The 20,494-nt window shown below is 44.2% G+C and overlaps 1 protein-coding gene across 1 annotated transcript in view; it reads left to right on the forward strand.

The window, feature by feature from the left end:
* Positions 1-20,494, forward strand: part of NUP153 (nucleoporin 153) — an 83,680-nt gene that overhangs the window by 20,806 nt on the left and 42,380 nt on the right. Inside the window, 5 exon segments of the mRNA XM_044293364.1 lie at positions 364-612; positions 711-850; positions 1,704-1,829; positions 5,745-5,861; positions 7,135-7,176. Coding sequence (XP_044149299.1) covers positions 364-612; positions 711-850; positions 1,704-1,829; positions 5,745-5,861; positions 7,135-7,176 — 674 coding nt within the window.

The following is a 20,494-nucleotide window of genomic DNA, read 5'->3' on the forward strand; positions in this document are numbered from 1 at the left end:
TTAAGATGTGCAAAACCATTTATAAATGTAATAAAGAAAAAAAAAAACATGAATAACTTCTAGTGCGAGGAATTGTACTTGGTGAAGAAATGGGACCAGGATGCTGTGAGTAATATTCTGCTGGGAAATAGTGGGTCCTGGCATTCATGTGTATGCTACCTAGATGTATATCGCATACCAAAAACATTTTTACAGACCAAGTGCACTCCTTCGAGTTGTTGACCAATTCCCCAATTCTCCGTCCTATCCATGCCTTGACAGGTGGCACAAGACACAAGAGATACCTGATTAATATTAGGTTTTAATGGTATATTTTTTAGATGAGCCATGTTGTTTCTCATGCCATAATTCTAACCTTTGCAGATCAGTCCTCAAGTCGGTTGACGTTAAATCTGCCCGATGTATTAACCCGGCCATCACTACACAGAGCTAACCTAAACTTCAACATCTTGGATTCTCCAGCACTTAATTGCCAACCCTCTACTTCTTCTAACTACCCTATTGGCACTTCAAATTTTTCACTGGTGAAGGAAATTAAGGACTCTACCTCTCAACATGATGATGATAACATTTCCACGACCAGTGGTTTTTCCTCACGGGCATCTGATAAAGGTAAGATTGGCTTTCGGTTGGTTTAGTCATCTTGTTTTTAATGGGTTGGGTAAAGTGGTTGTTAAACTATGAATTTAAACATTTTTGTTTCTTGCTAGATATTATTGTCACAAAAAGTCTGAATGCACCCCCACTTTGGTCTCCTGAAGCTGATCGTTCACATAATCTTTCACAAAACTCTTCTATGAACTCCAGGAGGCCCACATTTAACCTTTCTACATTTGGCACCCTATCTCCGGTAAGCTGTTCTATATAATACACTGACATGCTTTATTTTTTTTTATATAATACCTGTATTTCCCCAATGGGGTTGGTGTGCCGCTCTGCAAAGCTTTAAAGAAAACATCTGGAACAATTCTCATTTCAGTCACGGTTCATATGCTGGAATACAGCTGCTTGCACTGCCATTTATATTTGGTGATTTGCTCAGTTACTCAACTTTCATGGAGTGGTTTTGCATTTAATTTTTTGTTCTGAAAATTACTAATGGTGACAGACACCACTCGTTGCCAGACCTCTGAATGGTTAGATTGATGTGATGGGTACTTTTCAGTAGTTATAGCAAAGCCAAGTTACTTGTTTTGTCTACTCGCTTAATAATGTAAAAAATGAAAACCGGAGATCATAAAGTACTACGGGCCTTTTCTAAGAACCAGCCGCGTACCTGACGTGGGCCCCAAGCTCTTTCTATTTATTACGTCAGTTGCTGTTCTAGATTTACTTCACACGGGCAGCTCAGGGGGCCTGTCTTTTCTGCTGCAGCTTTCCTTATCACAGCTCGGGGTTCTATCCTTTTTGCTACAGCTCTCTCCCTGTAACTGCAGCTGAAGGATGGTACTGAGCATGTACGTCCACTTCAGTGAGGTGGACAGAGAAATTAGAAAAAGAGCAAACAGCAGGCGGTGCTATACCTATACATTTTATTGAATAACTCAATGGCTGTGCTAAATGTTTAATTTACATGCAATTACCAAAGTATTCAGATACAGGTGCTGGTTTGAAAACTGTAAAATATTTTTTGTGGTGTAACCCCTCTAAACATGTGGTCTAAAAAAACACAAATTGATGTAGCTTTTCTAATTTGTGTGCAGTCTCTTGGAAACTCATCAGTCTTAAAGTCCAGCCAGCTTGGGGATTCGCCTTTCTATCCTGGGAAGACTACTTACGGAGGTGCAGCAGCTGCACGGACATCAAGAATCCGCAGCACTCCATATCAGGTAAATGTGCAGATGTTTTTCTACACTAGTGCAAAGGGTTGTGGGTAACTGTGCCCGATCCTTGATTATGTTTTTTTTTTTTTGTTTTTTTGTTTTATCAGGACTGTGGAGGCAGTCCGTTTTCTGTGGTGTCTGAGTCAGTAGAAATTTCTCAACTCTAGCTTCAAAATAAAAATATTAATGGTGTATAATTCATAACTGCAGATCTTTTATATTAAGTGGCATAGGAATTTAGAAAAGTTTTTATCTAAATTGTTTTGTAATGTTCTATCAAGCTAGGCCTATATTTATAAAAAAAAAAAGTGATAACTAGGATGCTAAGCAGCAGTAGAAAATCCATCACCTCTCCTTTGTTCTCTTTTCCCTTAAGCCTGTATTTCACAGGCAGATCAGCAAACGTCGGGAGGGAAGCTTTCCTCTCCCAGCAATCGCTCGCTAGCTAGCGTAGGAGACTGCTGCTCTATTGCAGGCAGCAATCTCCTCCACAGCATAGAGAGGAGCTATTGCCATGCCATCACGCGTCCCCATATTGACTAGTTGTTTATTCGCTGCAGATCGCTATTAAACAGCAGGATCTGCCGCCGGCAACCGCTGATTTTTAAGCATACACTTAGTGCAAGCTTTTGCTAGCGATTATTGGCCAGTGTAATACAGCCTTTAGACTAAACATGGCTGTACACACGTGTCGGCTCCATGCTTGTTTGACGGCTCTTTTCTCCCAACTCGTGTGTGTATATATGAAAACCGCTGCCAGGCTCTTAAAAAAATGGTTGGGCAGCTGAATGTGATGTGCCCACTCCTTGTCTTCAGCCGATGGGGAAGAGTCAGAAGGCCACCGGACACACTAAAAATGGCGGGTTCGGTCAATACACATCTAATGTAAATGTAATTTGAGTTGGAAGTTTGGCTTGCCAGCTCCTCCATCCTGTTTTTAAGGTTTAGCACATTTAAACCCCTACTGATGTCTATAGCCTCCTATCCATTTTTATTTTCTTTCTCTGGTCAAACATTAAATAGAAAGAAGCATTTGTGAAGAGGAAGAAAATACAGAATCCCATGAAATATATTGGTTTTCATTCCACTTAAAGGGGTTCTCTGGGAATTAGGAAAATGGAAATACTTAAATATTACTTTATGAGAAATATATTCCCAAATACTTTTCATTAGTTATAATGACTCGTCTTGTCTGGGAGCAATCATTTGGAAAAATAAAATGGCCGCTGTCCTAATCACACAGGAGGATAAGTTACTTCAAAGCAGTGAGCCAAAGAGCTGCCTCATCTTCTTTGATCCTGAATACAGTGTAATATGATCTTATAATCTGTATTCAGGATCATAACCCCTGACAAGTAGGAGAGGAGGATGAGGCAGCTCATTACCTCAGTACTCGGAAGTTACTTGTCCTCCTGTATGATTAGGACAGGTTTTGCGTGTATTAATAGGACGACGGCCATTTTGTTTCTCCTAATGATTGCTCCATAAACCAAATGAGCCATTATAAATAATGAAAGGTATTGGGGAATATATGTACAATAAAGTAATAAGTATTTTCATTTTCTAAATTCGTGGAGAACCCTTTTAGAGGAGGAGTTCGGATTTTTACAAGTAATGGCTTATCCTCAATATAGGCTGTCGCTGTCTGATTAGCTGTTCTACAGTGGCACCAGAACTACGTACCTCCTTCCACTGTGTAATAGATGTAGCTGGTTACTGTAGTGCTGCTCCCACTGAGATAAATGTGAGCCGATTGCACAGTGGACGGAGCTGTTTAGTCCCAGAGCCACTGCACTCCCATTGACAGTGATGGCCTATCCTGCTTTCCCTTTATTGTGTCCAGTTCAGTGACTGTATCGAGGTGGACACTCATGCGCAGTTGTGATGCTGTGCTCTGGACCTGCCAGATCTTGTCCTGGATACAGAGGGATCTCTGGTGTAGTGAAAATGCTGCCTCTGTTGGTGCAGAATGTTCTCTGCTTGTCAGAGCAACTGCTGAACAAGGGCAATAGCATTCTACACTGCTAAGAAGCAGAGAAGGAACTGAATCTGCTCTGGTGTATTTTGGTGATGCATGTGGCTTAGAGGGACAAGAGCAGGACCCGGCTATGAATGCAGAGTTGAAGTGTAATAGTGTAGCACTGCATCCTGCCCACAGTCCAGGCGTGGAGTTGGCAAACTACCTTGTGGATTAGAAAATAAAAAGATAAGTATTAAAAATATTTTTTTAACGCCTCTTGCAGCCAAACGCAGCTCATAGGGTAATGCTATTAAAAGTGCACGCATTTAGTCCTTGTGTAGAATGCTGTGTGGACGCCTTCCAGCTGCTGCGCTCTAACATGTGTTTATGGTTTGTTTTCCCCGTCCCTTGGTCAGGCTTGCTAAGCGGAGCACCTGTTGTCTGCTTGTAGCATGTCTTCCAGTCTGTTTTTGTGGTTTGGCACCAATATTTTTTTTCTAGTAATAGTAATTGTGTGAAGCTGGAATCTTAGGTTGATATTGTATGTTATCTAATTTGCATATCTTCAGCTGACACATGCACGCACATTACATTAAATTACACTTTTGTGGCACAAACTGTAGTTTCGGTTTAATGTTAAAACCCCTTTGTGACTGTCTCAGGGTGTCTGCATGCACGTTTCTCCATTCAAATTTGTGGGTGTTCTTAAAGAGGCTCTGTCATCAGGATCAACCCTATTCCACCAAACATACTGGCTGGTAGGGCTCATCGTGCTGATATGTTAAACAGCTGCAGAGAAATCTTGTGACTAAATCAGTAATATGTAGATTAGCTTTCTGAGCAGATCTCAGTGTGGTGAAGCCACAGTACAGAGTGAGGCTGCTTTCACACTAGCGTTCGGGTTTCCGTTCGTGAGCTCCGTTTGAAGGAGCTCACGAGCGGACCCGAACGCAGCCGTCCAGCCCTGATGCAGTCTGAATGGAGGTGGATCCGCTCAGACTGCATCAGTCTGGCGGCGTTCAGCCTCCGCTCCGCTCGCCTCCGCACGGACAGGCGGACAGCTGAACGCTGCTTGCAGCGTTCGGGTGTCCGCCTGGCCGTGCGGAGGCGTGCGGATCCGTCCAGACTTACAATGTAAGTCAATGGGGACGGATCCGTTTGAAGATGCCACAATGTGGCTCAATCTTCAAGCGGATCCGTCCCCCATTGACTTTACATTGAAAGTCTGGACGGATCCGTCCCAGGCTATTTTCACACTTAGCTTTTTTTAGCTAATATAATGCAGACGGATCCGTTCTGAACGGAGCCTCCGTCTGCATTATTATGGGCGGATCCGTTCAGAACGGATCCGCCCGAACGCTAGTGTGAAAGTAGCCTGATATATTTACATGCTCGCACACAGCTCTTGGACAGGGCTCTGTCCGCAGCATGTCTATCTCAGTCAATCAAGGGGAGGGGGCGTTATGAGGCGGCGCTCAAAGAATTAATCCCCACCTCCTGGTGCTCAAATGTCTTATTAGCATATGAATACAAATTTTGATATCTCAGCAGCTGTTTATCGTTCAAAGGTATTTTAATTAGCATGATGATCCCTACCAGACAGTATATCTGGTTTAATAGGGTCGATCCTGGCGACAGAGCCTCTTTGAAGTGCACTTACTTGGCTATTTTTGGAATTCCCATAGAAGTAAATGTAGAGAAACGTCAATGTGTAGGCACCTCTCCATTACCAGCAACGCAAAACAGGGCTGTTCTCGAGATTCTGTGGCCAGAGAGTAGCAGTTTTGAACACTTGGGGTAGGTTCCTAGAGTTTTTTGGAGGGGGATATAAGAAAGATTCTCCTGCAGGTTTGCACTTGCATAATGCCATCAGTACAGCCGAGGTCAGACGGCAACACACATTCGTCCTTTCATGAATATTATTGGTGCTTCAATTCCGCTTTTTCTTTTGTTTAATTTAGGCACCCGTAAGAAGACAGGTGAAACCTAAGCCCGCAAATAATCAGTCGTTTGGTGTTACAAGCTCCACTGCACGGAGAATTCTGCAATCTTTGGAGAAGATGTCAAGTCCTTTGGCGGTAAATTGCTGACTACTATTAAAGGCGTTGGTGACATATATTGCTAGATGTGTTACCTAACTCTAGGCTCCCAGAGTGAATGACAGCGCAGCACACATGCACAGCGTGCTCTTTATTCACTTCTATAGGAGTTCGGTAAATAGCTGAGCGCTTAGTTATTTTCGGAACTTCCATAGAAATAATTGGAGGGTGGCTGCACATGCTCATTTATTCTTTCTGCTTCAGGGATCCTGTTCTAGAGACCAGCACTTATCTGACATTGGTGGCATATCCTGGCGATATGCCACCAATGTCTGAGGTGACGCAAACCCGTCAATGCTTACTATATGTACATAGTTCATTCTGCAACTACAATATAGGCACTGACAGAAAATCTCTCCCAACTCCATCCTGTGGCTCTCCAGCTGTTAGAAAACAGCTGGAAAGCCAGACATTGGGGAAAATTTGGGGTTAGAGTTTAAACACTGCTAGTAGCCACTCTATTTAAAGCCTATGGGACTGAATGCGTTTTCAGGGTGCGGTCTCATTCGTTACCCTGAACCGACTAGAGCAGCTACATGCATTTTCTTTGTCCATTCCATTCAAAACCTCATTATTTCCAGGACTCTCCTAAAAACTAAGCGGTTTAAAAGGTGGAGGATCATACAGGTCTTTATTGCCAGGTGAAGTGTTTCCTCACATTGCGGCATGACTGTGTGTGTGTGTGTGGATTGATTGATTTTATACGACCGTGCTCCGTCTGGGAAACGCCGTCTGTGTGTTGGCCACATCTCCCAGACTTTCCAGCTCCCCCTAACCCAAACTGACTGCATCTTAGTGATTTATGATAAAGTCTGATGCCAAGTCTCAGCTTTAAAGAGGACCTGCAAACTCTCTTGACGTGTCTTTCAGTAAATACTTGAATTCCCCGTGCAATTCTGAAGCATCTTTTCTTAGGACTGTGCCATTGGTGTCACCAGTTGGGAATGTCCCTACACAATCTGACACTGTAATCAGTGCTGCCACTGTCACACTGCAAAGACAACTCCAATTGGTAACACTCATCTGGACCTTCGCTGAAAACTGCTAGCAATTTATTGATAACTTCTAGGAGGAATAATAAAGGAATGGCACAACATTTCAGAAATTTTACATGAGGAATGCAAGTAGTTACTAAAACTGTCAAGTAAGGAGGGATTACTGGTGGTCTTTAACCTCTGCACCCGTGTTAATACTTGGTCAGTTAAGTTTGGTTCTCCACGTTAAGCTAGTTTATTTTCTTCTTTCATTACAGGACGCCAAAAGAATACCATCAGCCTCCTCTACTTCAGCATTGGTGAGTGGTTTGAGATTTTGACTTTCGTTGCTTTAAGTCCCCTTTACACTGCCTAAACATCAGGCAAATCATTGCAAGTGTTCGTAGGAAGACTCCTTAGTGATAATCTGCAAGTGTAAAGGTGCCGCCAATTACCCGATGAACGAGCAAAATGCTCGTTCGTTAATATACCATGGAGGAGATCACTGTATGTAAATGTACCAGTCTCCTCCACTGATGAGCAGGCTTCCTTCCTGACAATTGTTTTCTCAGTTGAGCAGTGTAATGGGGCCTTCAGTTAACCGGTACCTTCATAACTCGCTCACTCACAAAATCGAAATCTTGGTGTGTTTTTGGTTGGTTTATAACTTTCATGATATTTGCGTACCTGAAAGGTCAGATCACGTAATCTAAACTATACAGCAAAAAGGCCTTCACTTGTTTTGGTTAACTTTCCTTATAAATCTGAAGCTTAAAGGGGTTATCCCATCTTAGACAATAGGGGCATATCGCTAGGGTATGCCCCCATTGTCTGATAGGTGCGGGTCCCACTGCTGGGACCCGCACCTGCAAGGAGAACAAAGCGGAGAAAGATGAGGAGGGCGCACTGCGCATGCGCTGCCGACCTCCATTAATTTCTACGGAGCCGCCGAAAATAGCCGAGCACTGGCTCGGCTATTACCGTCGGCCCCGTAGAAATGAATGGGAGTTGTGGCCGTGCATGCGTGGTGTGCTCCCATTCGCTTCAATGGGAGAGGCGGGGAGCTGTGCCTGGTGGTGGACGGACCCCGGGAAACCCAGGGCCTTCAGCCGCAACTCTCCCTGGCTCCGTTCTCCTTGTAGGTGCGGGTCCCAGAGGTGGACCTGCACCTATCAGACAATGGGGGCATAATCCTAGCGATATGCCCCCATTGTCGAAGATGGGATAACCAGTTTAACGTGATGCGCGTGTTTTCTTCTCTGCCCCGTTAAGTGATTTCAGCAGGAAACTATGCACCTGGATTTCTAGCATAGGCGTGAGGCCTGACCCTCAGCCTGGGCACCCAGTGTTTCTCCATTTCATCGCCTGACTGCTGCACTTGTTTGCTGTGAAGATTGGATGACTGTCAGGACTGCTGATGCACTTTGCTTGTATATTGCGCTGAAAACTGTGCTGCTTATAACCCTGGGTGGCCATTTCTTCCTCCTGCTGATGTGCACCTTAAACAGTGTACGGATTGAAAGGGAAGACTAAGGTCAGGTATTTTGTGTGACGGGAAATCGTAGGTGATTGCTGCCTCCTTGTCGGCAAGCACAGCATGGAGAACTTTTGCATTAATACGAAACCAATGTGCGAATAGTGCTACTGTTGGCCCCATCTGGCCCGAGAGTAGATCTTTTAGCATAAATTGGTGGGAAGTGGCTTTCCTTTTGAAGGTGCTGCTTGAGGAGAAAGCTGCCGTGAACTTCGCGGTGAGATCATTCCTTTTCTTTTTGCTTGTTTGACAGACTGCTGCATATTGCAGCATGAGGTGAAGTTATGCATGGGTTACCCAGTTTGACTCTACTGTATTGAGACTACGTTGAGGAGTAAACTCATAATCCTTGGCGCCTCTTGCATGTCTCAAGATTGGTGCTGCATATTCCTTCTAGCGCTAGTAAAGGGGGTAGAGGAACATTGGTTGGCTGATGAACCAGGATGCTGGCAAATAATGACCACAAATCACTGGATACAGAACTACTGAAGACTAAGGGTACTTTCACACTTGCGTCCGAGGATTCCGGCAGGCAGTTCCATCACTGGAATTGCCTGCCGGATTCGGCAATCCGGATGCAAACGGATGGCATTTGTCAGACGGATCAGGATGCAGATCCGTCTGATAAAGGCATTAAAATACTGGATCCGTCTCTCCGGGGTCATTTGGAAAAACGGATCCGGTATTTTTTTTCCCCCCACAGATTTAAAGAAGAACAACAAATCTGTCAATGCGTCAATTTTACATTTCGGCACTAATACGTTTCAATGGAAATTAAAGCCGGATCCGGCATTCCGGCAAGTGTTCCGGATTTTTGGCCGGAGAGAAAACTGCACCATGCTGCAGTATTTTCTCCGGCCAAAAAAACTTAAGAGGGACTGAACTGATGCATCCTGAACAGATTGCTCTCCATTCAGAATGCATTAGGATAAAACTGATTATTTTTTTTCCAGTATTGAGCTTCTGTGTTGGAACTAAATACCAGAAAAGAAAAACGCTAGTGTGGAAGTACCCTAAGCCTACTGTGAGTAAAATTGATAAACAGCGATGCACTCTCCTGTTGCTACCTCATCCCAGTGGGAGCATTTCAGTCAAGCAGGTACCACCTCTCCAATGCCAGATGTAATTTGGGTGCATTGGAAAATGTATTAGGCTACTTTCACATTAGCGTTAATATTTTCCGGTGTTGAGATTCGTCATAGGGTCTAAATACCGGGGAAAAAAAGCTTCCATTTTGTCGCCATTCATTGTCAATGGGGACAGAACGGAATGCTCCAAAATGCATTCTGTTCTATTCCCATATCGAAGAGCAAATAGTAGCATGCTGTGGTTTGCTTTCCGTCCTGGGATGTGGAGCAAAACGGATCAGTCATGGTCCACAATGCAAGTCAATGGGGACGGATCTGTTTTCTGACGCAATAGAAAACTGATCTGTTCCCCATTGACTTTTAATGGAGTTCATGAACTATCTGTTTTGGGTATGTTAAAGATAATGCAACCAGATCCATTTGGTTGTATTATCAGTAGCGGAAGCGTTTTTGCCGAACCCTGCCGGATCCAGAAAAAATGCTAGTGTGAAAGTAGCCTTGGACATGACTCTCCGAGGAGGCACAAGAGAATATTCCGCAACACTCCTTTATTGCTTGAAATATTAAAAATTGGACAAAAACTAGGTCTGTGTCTACGTTAATTGTACAAATAGCTTCAGTACAGTCTGATGTGATCTTGATTAGAAACAATCTCACTAAAGTTGGAGAATGGGTCGCAGAAGATAGTTCCCATTCTGAAGGATAGTGTAAAGCAGAAGTTGAAACATGATAAACAGGACATGAAAAGGAAACTGATGAGGATGACTGACTGAGACGATCTAATAGTGGGGTCATTGGGATACCTGAAGGAATAGAAGGGGATAACTCTGCTGACTTTACCAACGCCTGTTTGGAGATTGTGAGGTAAACTCACTTTGAAAGGTATTCTCTCAATTGAACGTGCTCATAGTGTCCCTCTAAAATCCAGACCCCCAAGGGTGCCACCAAGACCTACTCTGGCTAAACTTACCTCAACCCGTAATAGAGATGCCATATTAGAGACCAGGCACTCTTAACCCCTTCCTGACCAGCGCCGTAACAGTACGGTGCTGCGGGAAGTGACTTCCCGACCATCGCCATAGTACTACGGCGCGCTGATCGGGCGGTGCAAGAGCTGCGCCCGCTTGATCAGGTGCAGGGGACCGGCTGTTCCCGTTAGCTGGACCCCTGCTGTGAAAACACTGATGCCGGCGCATTAACCCTCACTATGCTGCAGTCAGCGCTGACCGCGGGATGTGTGGAGGGAGGGAGCTCCCTATTGGGTCCCCGTGCTGCTGTGACGGGGACCCGATGGCAGGGAAGGCAGCCCGATGCCTGCCTTAGGCATTGGGTCTGCATTCCATGTAAGCCTGTGAGATCTCGCAGGCAGGAAGGCTGTAAGTGTATTACAGTGTGTAATACACCTGCAGCCAATGCATTACAATATAGAAGTATTGGAATGCATTGTACAGGGGATCAGACCCCCAAAAGTTGTGGGTGGGGGTGGGGGGTAAGTTGAAATAAAGTTTTGCATAATAATAATAATAAAAAAAAGTTTCACGTAAAAAAAAACAAAAAACCTTCATTTCACTTCTGGGAAGTCTTTATCACCTACTGACTCCAATTAGGATAATGGAATCAACACCTTTGACCCAATGCTGGGTATAATTATCAGATGTTGATTCAGGTACATATTTATTCCCAGAATTTTTGTACAATCACTCAGAATTGAGAAAGCTTGTTGGAAGAACGAGTGAAACGTTTTCAAGAAATCTACAGTACGTCCAGTTGCCTTGATTTATTCTTTACAGATATTTCACTAAAGTAATAAAAAAGGAAGAAAGAAAAGTATACATATTAGGTATTGCCATGTCCATATTGACCTTCCCTATAAAAATATCACTTGATCCACCCTGTCTGAGTGCAGTAAGAAAAAGTGGCAAAAATGGCGCTCAGAAAATGGCAACACAAAAACAAGATTTAATTCTGTTAAAAAATAGTTACTGTGTGAAACCTAACAAAAATAAAAATGATAGACATATTGGGTATCGTCACGTCTGTAACAACCTGCTCTATAAAAATATCATATGAGTTGCCCACTCAGGTGAATGCTGTAATAAAGAAAAGCAAAAACAGCCATTTTTTTTTGTCATCTACTCCTCACAAAAAGTGTAATACCAAGCCATCAAAAAGTCTTATGCACCCTAAAATGGTACCAATGAAAAGGTCACCTCATCCCCCCAAAAAGACCCCCTACCTAAGACAATCACCAGAAAAATAAAAACCAATGGCGCCCATAAACCAATCCATCAAAATCTGTGCTGCAAAAGCCATATGGCACTCCTTCAGAGTCCTGCCATGTGCCCCCCACAACAGTTTACCGCCACATATAGGGTGTTGCCGTATTCAGGAGAAAATGGCTAACAAATTATGTGGTGCTTTTTCTCTTGTGATAATAAAACAAATTGGGGCTTAAGCAACATTTTATTGGAATAAATGAAACTTCTCATTTTCGCAGCCAAGTGTTTTCAAATTATGTAAAACGCTTAGAGGGTCAAAGTGCTCAGAACCCCCCTTAATATATTCTTTGGGTATAGTTTTCAAAATGGGGTCACTTTTTTTCAGGGTTTCCACTGTAGGGGTACGTCGGGGTCTCTTTAAAATGCAAAATGGTGCCCAAAAACCATTCTGGCAAAATCTGCCTCCAAAATACATACAGCGTTTTTCCTTCTGACCACTGCCACGTGCCCATAGAGCAGTTTACTACCACATATGGGGTATTTCTGTAAACTGCAGAATCAGAATAATGCATATTAAGGTTTAGTTTGCTGTGTTGCAAGAAAAATTGATTAATATGAAAAATCTGCATAAAAAATGAAATTTAGAAATTTTCCTTTAATTCTTGTTGAACACCTAAAGGTTTTAACAAAGTTTGTAACATCAGTTTTGAATAGGGGTGTAGTTTCTAAAATGGGGTCATTTATGGGTGGTTTCCATTATGTAAGCCCCTCAAAATCGCTTTATAACTAAATTGGTGCTTAAAAAATTGTTTTGGAAATTTAGTTGAAAATTTTAAAAAATTGCTTCTAAGCCTTCTAACGTCCTAAAAAAATAAAATGACATTTACAAAATGATGGCAACATAAAGCAGACATATGGGGAATGATGACTGCTAACTATTTTATGAGGTATTACTATGTCTTAAAAGTAGAGGAGTTCAAATTTTAGAAAATTTGGAGTGCGTTTTATAGGGCGAAAAATACGGTAATTCAAGAGACAACTTACTGTAAACCTTTCCTGTTCGGTCAATTTGGATTACCATAATTTGCCAAATGCCAGAATAATGAGAGAGAATGTTTTAAGGCATTTTTTATTAGGGTACTTTCACACTAGTGTTTTTCTTTTCCGGTATTGAGTTCCGTGCTAGGGGCTCAATACCAGAAAAAAACTGATCAGTTTTATCCTAATGCATTCTGAATGGAGAGCAATCCGTTCAGGATGTCTTCAGTTCAGTCACTGTACAGTTTTTGGACTGAGAAAATACTGCAGTATTTTCTCCGTCCAAAATTCCAGAACACATGCAGAACACATTTTACATTGAATTACATTAATGCTGGATCTGGCCCTAAGTGTTCTGGAAAAACGGATCTGGTTTTGCGGTCTGCGCATACCTCTAAAAGCGTGAAAAAGATAAATGCTGGATCTGTTTTTCTGGATGACAACTGGAGAGGCGGATCCGGTATTGCAATACATTTGTGACACGAATTCGGATCAGTCTACAAATGGTATCAGTTTGCATACAGATTGACGGACTGATCCTGCCTGCCGGAATCCAGCAACGCTAGTGTGAAAGTACCCTTACTTTCTGCAATGTCAAAAGTTTACATACACTAAGATTACTATGCCTTTAACTCATTGAGGACCTCTTTAAAGGGAACCTGTCACCGGGATTTTGGATATAGAGCTGAGGACATGGGTTGCTAGATGGCTGCTAGCACATCCGCAATACCCAGTCCCCATAGCTCTGTGTGCTTTTATTGTGTAAAAAAACCCGATTTGATAAATATGCAAATTAACATGAGTCATATCTTACTTGTGTGACCAGAGAAATCATATTTTCCACTTCACCACCATGACGGCCCAGAGAGATTGACCCCTGACCTCTGTAGGGGCAGGAACAGAGATAGGTTTAAAAGGACCCCTCCCACCACCATTCACCAGTGTGTTCCTGCCCCTATAGTGGCCAGGACAGAGTAAAGTCCTCTCTGGCTTCCAGGGAGGTGAAGTGGACCTCGTTTATTATTTTCCTGTACCTGGGTGACCGCATCGGTGGTGCTCTTGCCTCCCTTGTGGCTCCTTTTCACCCAGGGATGCGTCCCCTGCTCTCCGGCGGACTCGTTCTCAAGCTGACAGGGGACGCCGGGGTCACGCTCCCTTGTGAGGGAAGCCTGCCCTGAGAATGCCGCGGGTCGCCTACCTCTCGGAGGTAGCCGACCGGAAAGACGCTCGCGGCCGTCGCGCGCGTCTGACGTCACTTCCGGGCCGCAGGCCGGAACCCGGAAGTAGATGGTTCTTTCATAAAAAGGACGCTAACAGCTCCGCTGCGCTATCTGCATCGCTCTCCTACCAGAGATGTCGGACCAGGAGAAGGAGACACAGCAGAGGGAGCAGACCGCTCCAGAGCGCCCTAGCGTGAGTAGCCCACCTGGGCACGGCGGCTTATTAGTTGGCTACAGGGGGAGGTTGTGCCTTAGAGAGAAACCACTGTCTCCTCCCCCTGGTGGTGTCTGCTGGTATACTGCATTTAATTTTGCTCCTATACCAGATTGACATAAATTAAATGGGCTGCTTCTCTCTCTCTCGCTAGGCCAAACTTACTTTAAAAAAAGTTAAGAAGACCGCCAGATGCATCCAGTGTACCGTCAGGCTTCCTGAGGATTACACAAAAAAACTGTGCAAGGATTGCATCACTAAGATAGTGAGAGATGAACAGCCCTCAATCATGCAGGAGTTCAGATCCATGATCCAGGAGGAGGTTAAATCTTCTTTGGCCTCCCTCCGTGAGGATACCAGGGAGATCCGCCCGCCGAAAAGACCCAGGGGGGCAGACATCCCCTCTGACTCCGAGGATTTAGAGGAGGATGCATCATCCTCTAAAAAAGAGGAGGACGATCACCTATCTGAGGGCGAGATCGTTGAGGACTCCAGAAAATTTTTCTTCACTCCCAGTGAGATGAGCGACCTTCTAAAGGCGGTCAGGGATACCATGGGGGTAGAAGATGTTCAGCAACCCCATACAGTTCAGGAGGAAATGTTTGGGGGATTGAGGGTCAAACGCTCCAGAGTATTCCCTATAAACGAAAATATTAAGGAGATGGTGATGGATGAATGGGCCCATCCTGAAAAGAAGCTGGGTATATCCAAAGAATTCAGAAATCGCCTTGCATTTGACCCTTCAGACTCAAAGATTTTTGACGAAGTCCCTAGAATCGATGTACAGGTGGCCAAGGTCAACAAGAGAACCTCACTTCCATTTGAGGATTCCTGTCAGCTAAAGGACACGATGGAAAGAAAGGCCGACAGCTTATTAAAAAGGTCCTGGGAGGCGGCTATGTTTAGTGTTAAGACGAACATAGCCGCTACTTCAGTCGCTAGGTCTATGTACCTATGGCTGAATGAATTAGAGGATCATCTAAGCAGCAAAACGCCTAGGGAACAGATATTAGATTCCATTCCCTTGCTAAAATCTGCTACAGGTTTTCTTGCGGACGCCTCTGCAGAGACAATTAGATTTTCGGCAAAGGATGCAGCCCTGTCCAACGCAGCCCGGAGGGCGCTTTGGATGAAATCTTGGTCAGGAGACATCCCTTCCAAGATGAAATTGTGTTCCATAGCCTTCTCGGGCGAATACGTGTTCGGCCCTGTACTGGACACGATCCTTGAAAAGGCTACGGATAAAAAGAGGGGTTTCCCTGAGGATAGGATCCCTAAAAAGAAACCTTCCTTTCGTGGTCAAAATACCCAAAGCAGTTCCTTTCGTGGTAAAGGAAAAACCGGACGTTGGAGTTACCCCAAAGGGGGGAGAGGTAGAGGTTTCTTGCTTAATCCCCAAAACAAGGGCGGTGAGAAACTGTGACGCCAGGATAGGGGGAAGACTATCCCTGCATTTTGCCCAGTGGCAACAGACTTCTCCGAGCCTCTGGGTGCAAAATCTGGTCAAGTTTGGATACAAAATAGAACTATCTTCCCCCCCTCCGAACGTATTTCTGATTTCTCACCACCCTTCTCCTTTTCAGTACAGCCAGATCTGGAAGGAGGTCCAAAATCTTCTGGACCTAGGAGTAGTAATTCCAGTTCCCGAACTTCAACGGGGGCGGGGGTTCTACTCCAGCCTATTCTTGGTAAAAAAGCCGGGGGGCGCCTTCCGCATGATCATAAATCTAAAGAGGCTAAACAAATTTGTGATCTACAAAAGGTTCAAGATGGAATCTTTAAATTCTACCATCCCCTTAATCCAAAAGGATGCGTCCCTCTGTACAATCGACCTGAAGGACGCATATTATCATGTTCCCATTCACTCCCAGTCTCAGAGGTTCCTGCGCTTTGCAGTAAGGGATCACGAGGGGTCTGTTCACCACTTCCAGTTCGTGGCTCTCCCCTTCGGGCTGGCCTCAGCCCCAAGGATTTTCACGAAACTGGTGGTAGAGATGGTCGCCTCCCTGAGACCTCAGGGGGTGACGGTGGTCCCTTATCTAGACGACTTTCTACTTATTTCAAACACGGTAGGTCAGTCTATAGCAGATCGAGAAATCTTCTGCTCCCTTCTGACATATTTAGGTTGGGTGATAAACCTAAAGAAGTCCTCCCTAGTTCCGAATACCAGGGTAAAATTCCTAGGGGTTTTGCTGGATTCAGAAAAACAAACAACATTCCTTCCGGCAGAAAGAATCCAGAACCTACAGTCATCAATCAGAGCCTTCCTGAGACGTCGCTCCTTCTCGTTCAGAGAAACGATGAGCCTTTTAGGTCAGATGACAGCCTGCATTGTAGCAGTCCCATGGTGCCAAGCCCATTACAGAGCCCTTCAGTCCTGGCTTTTAAGGAAATGGGACAAAAATCTGACCTCGTTGGACAAAAAGATCCTGATCCCGGGCCACGTAAAGTCTTCAGTCCGGTGGTGGCTTCACACAAGAAATTTAGAAAAGGGCATGGTCTGGTTCAAGACCCCAGCAGTGCATATTCAGACCGATGCCAGCCTAAAAGGATGGGGCGCAAAAATTTACTCAGATCTGTACCAGGGAGACTGGCCTCCAAGGATTGCAGCCCAGTCCTCCAACTACAGGGAGCTCAGGGCAGTTTGGGAGACAATACGAACAGCTGCTCCAAAACTACAAAACCAACATATAAAGGTCTATTCAGACAATATAACGACCGTGTCCTACCTCAAGCATCAGGGGGGCACACGATCTCAGAAGCTGGAATGTCTATCCAGGAAAATCTTCCTCTGGGGGGAAAAAAACGTAAAATCAATATCGGCAGTTCATTTAAAAGGAAGCCTAAACTGTGCGGCAGACTTCCTCAGCAGGACTACCATAGACCAGGGAGAATGGGCCTTAAACGCCGAGATCTTCAGTTTGATTGTCCAGAGATGGGGTCTTCCAGTAATAGACCTATTCGCCACAAGGACAAACGCAAAGGTATCAACCTTTTGCTCCCTAAACCCAAGGGACGGGCCCCTAGCGATCGACGCCTTCTCCCTGCACTGGGACTGGGTCCTTGCATATGCCTTCCCTCCGTTCCCATTAATCCCAAGGGTTCTCCAGAAGATCATCAGGGACAGAGCCAGAGTAATCCTGGTCACCCCGTACTGGCCCAAGAGGAGCTGGTTCTCGATCCTAACCAAACTCTCTCCACAGGAAGCATTTATTCTCCCAAGGAGAAAGGATATCCTGATCCAAGGGCCGGTTCTCCATCCCCATCCGGAAATCTTCAGCCTCTCGGCCTGGATCCTGAGTCCAACCTCCTAAGGCAGAGAGGTCTCTCTGAAGGTGTTATATCTACCTTAAAGGCCAGCAGAAAGAAGGTGACTAACTCCATTTATTTCAAGATCTGGAAAAGATTCTGCACCTGGTCGGGCGACGAAGCCCCAGATCAAACCAGACCAAATATACAGAGGATTCTGGATTTCCTTCAGAAGGGACTAGAGTTAGGGTTAAGTCCTTCTACCCTGAGAGTCCAGGTCTCAGCACTTAGCGCCTACTTCGATTCCGAATTGGCCAGCCATAGATGGATCCAAAGATTCCTAAGGTCTGCAGCCAGACTAAGACCGTCCCTCAGATCGAGGATGCCTACCTGGGACTTAAACATCGTCCTTAGAGGACTCACAGGTCCACCCTATGAACCGATGGACGCAAGTTCCCTGAAGAATCTTTCTCATAAGGTGGCTTTTCTTATAGCCATAACATCAGCAAAAAGACTGAGTGAGATCCAGGCATTGTCAATAAGACAACCATATCTCAGGGTACAGGAGGACCGTATCACCTTGAGGCTAGACCCTACATTTTTGCCAAAGGTAGTAACAGACTTCCATAGGAACCAGGAGATCATTTTGCCCTCCTTCTGTGTAGATCCTAAAAATTCTGGTGAGGAACGTTTCCATACGCTAGACGTCAGACAAGCAGTACTAAAATACCTAGAGGTCACTAAGGACCTGAGGAAGGTGGACAACTTATTAGTGCTCTTCGGTGGTAAGAATAAAGGGAAGACAGCTTCCAGATCTACCATTGCCCGTTGGGTAAGACAGACTATTACAGACTGCTACAAGATCGAGGGCATCAGTTGTCCAGAGGTCATTCGGGCTCACTCCACAAGAGCGGTATCTGCCTCCTTCGCTGAAAGGGCAGGAGCTTCCTTAAATCAAATATGCCAGGCTGCTACCTGGTCTAATGTTAATACCTTCATTAAACATTATAGGCTCGACTTATCCAGGTCCTCCGACCTCGCATTTGGTCGCAAGGTCCTTCAGGCCGTTGCCCCACCCTAGTTCATATATAATCTGTTATGTCTCTCTGGGCCGTCATGGTGGTGAAGTGGAAAGCCGGAATTAGACTTACCGGTAATTCATTTTCCACGAATCCACCATGACGGCATGATATCCCGCCCTAAAAAAAAAAAAAAAAAAAAAAAACCTTGGTATGAGGTAATACCAAAAAAAAAAAAAAAACACAACACTTTGAGTTGTCTCACTTGTAAACTGGTGATTGTAGCACTATAATCTGGAACTCACTGGTGAATGGTGGTGGGAGGGGTCCTTTTAAACCTATCTCTGTTCCTGCCCCTACAGAGGTCAGGGGTCAATCTCTCTGGGCCGTCATGGTGGATTCGTGGAAAATGAATTACCGGTAAGTCTAATTCCGGCTTTCAAGCTCTGACTCATCTCAGGTTAATTTGCATATGTATCAAATTGGTTTTTATACACAATAAAAGCACACAGAGCTATGGGGACTGGGTATTGCGGATGTGCTAGCGGCCATCTAGCAGCCCATGTCCTCAGCTCTATACCCAAAATCCCGGTGACAGGTTCCCTTTAACCACTTCAGCCCCGCTAGGTGAAACCCCCTTCATGACCAGAGCACTTTTTACACTTCGGCACTACACTACTTTCACCGTTTATCGCTCGGTCATGCAACTTACCACCCAAATGAATTTTACCTCCTTTTCTTCTCACTAATGGAGCTTTCATTTGGTGGTATTTTATTGCTGCTGACATTTTTACTTTTTTTGTTATTAATCATAATGTAACGATTTTTTTGCAAAAAAATGACATTTTTCACTTTCAGCTGTAAAATTTTGCAAAAAAAACGACATCCATATATAAATTTTTCGCCAAATTTATTGTTCTACATGTCTTTGATAAAAAAAAAAAATGTTTGGGCAAAAAAAAAAATGGTTTGGGTAAAAGTTATAGCATTTACAAACTATGGTACAAAAATGTGAATTTCCGCTTTTTGAAACGGCTCTGACTTTCTGAGCACCTGTCATGATTCCTGAGGTTCTACAATGCCCAAACAGTAGAAAACCCCCACAAATGACCCCATTTCGGAAAGTAGACACCCTAAGGTATTCGCTGATGGGCATAGTGAGTTCATAGAACTTTTTATTTTTTGTCACAAGTTAGCGGAAAATGATGATTATTTTATTTTTTATTTTTTTTCTTACAAAGTCTCATATTCCACTAACTTGCGATAAAAAATTCTAGGAACTCGCCATGCCCCTCACGGAATGCCTTGGGGTGTCTTCTTTCCAAAATGGGGTCACTTGTGGCGTAGTTATACTGCCCTGGCAATTTAGGGGCCCAAATGTGTGAGAAGAACTTTGCAATCAAAATGTGTAAAAAATGACCGGTGAAATCCAAAAGGTGCACTTTGGAATATGTGCCCCTTTGCCCACCTTGGCAGCAAAAAAGTGTCACACATCTGGTATCGCCGTACTCAGGAGAAGTTGGGGAATGTGTTTTGGGGTGCCATTTTACATATACCCATGCTGGATGAGAGAAATATCTTGGCAAAAGACAACTTTTCACATTTTTTTTATACAAAGTTGGCATTTGACCAAGATATTTTTCTCACCCAGCATGGGTATATGTAAAATGACACCCCAAAACACATTCCCCAACTTCTCCTGAGTACGGCGATACCAGATGTGTGACACTTTTTTGCTGCCAAGGTGGGCAAAGGGGCACATATTCCAAAGTGCACCTTTTGGATTTCACCGGTCATTTTTTACACATTTTGATTGCAAAGTTCTTCTCACACATTTGGGCCCCTAAATTGCCAGGGCAGTATAACTACCCCACAAGTGACCCCATTTTGGAAAGAAGACACCCCAAGGTATTCCGTGAGGAGCATGGCGAGTTCCTAGAATCTTTTATTTTTTGTCGCAAGTTAGTGGAATATGAGACTTTGTAAGGAAAAGAAAAGAAAGAAAGAAAAAAAAAGAAAAATCATCATTTTCCGCTAACTTGTGACAAAAAATAAAA

The sequence above is a fragment of the Bufo gargarizans genome, chromosome 5 (genome assembly GCF_014858855.1).
Source record: "Bufo gargarizans isolate SCDJY-AF-19 chromosome 5, ASM1485885v1, whole genome shotgun sequence".
NCBI lineage: Eukaryota > Metazoa > Chordata > Amphibia > Anura > Bufonidae > Bufo > Bufo gargarizans.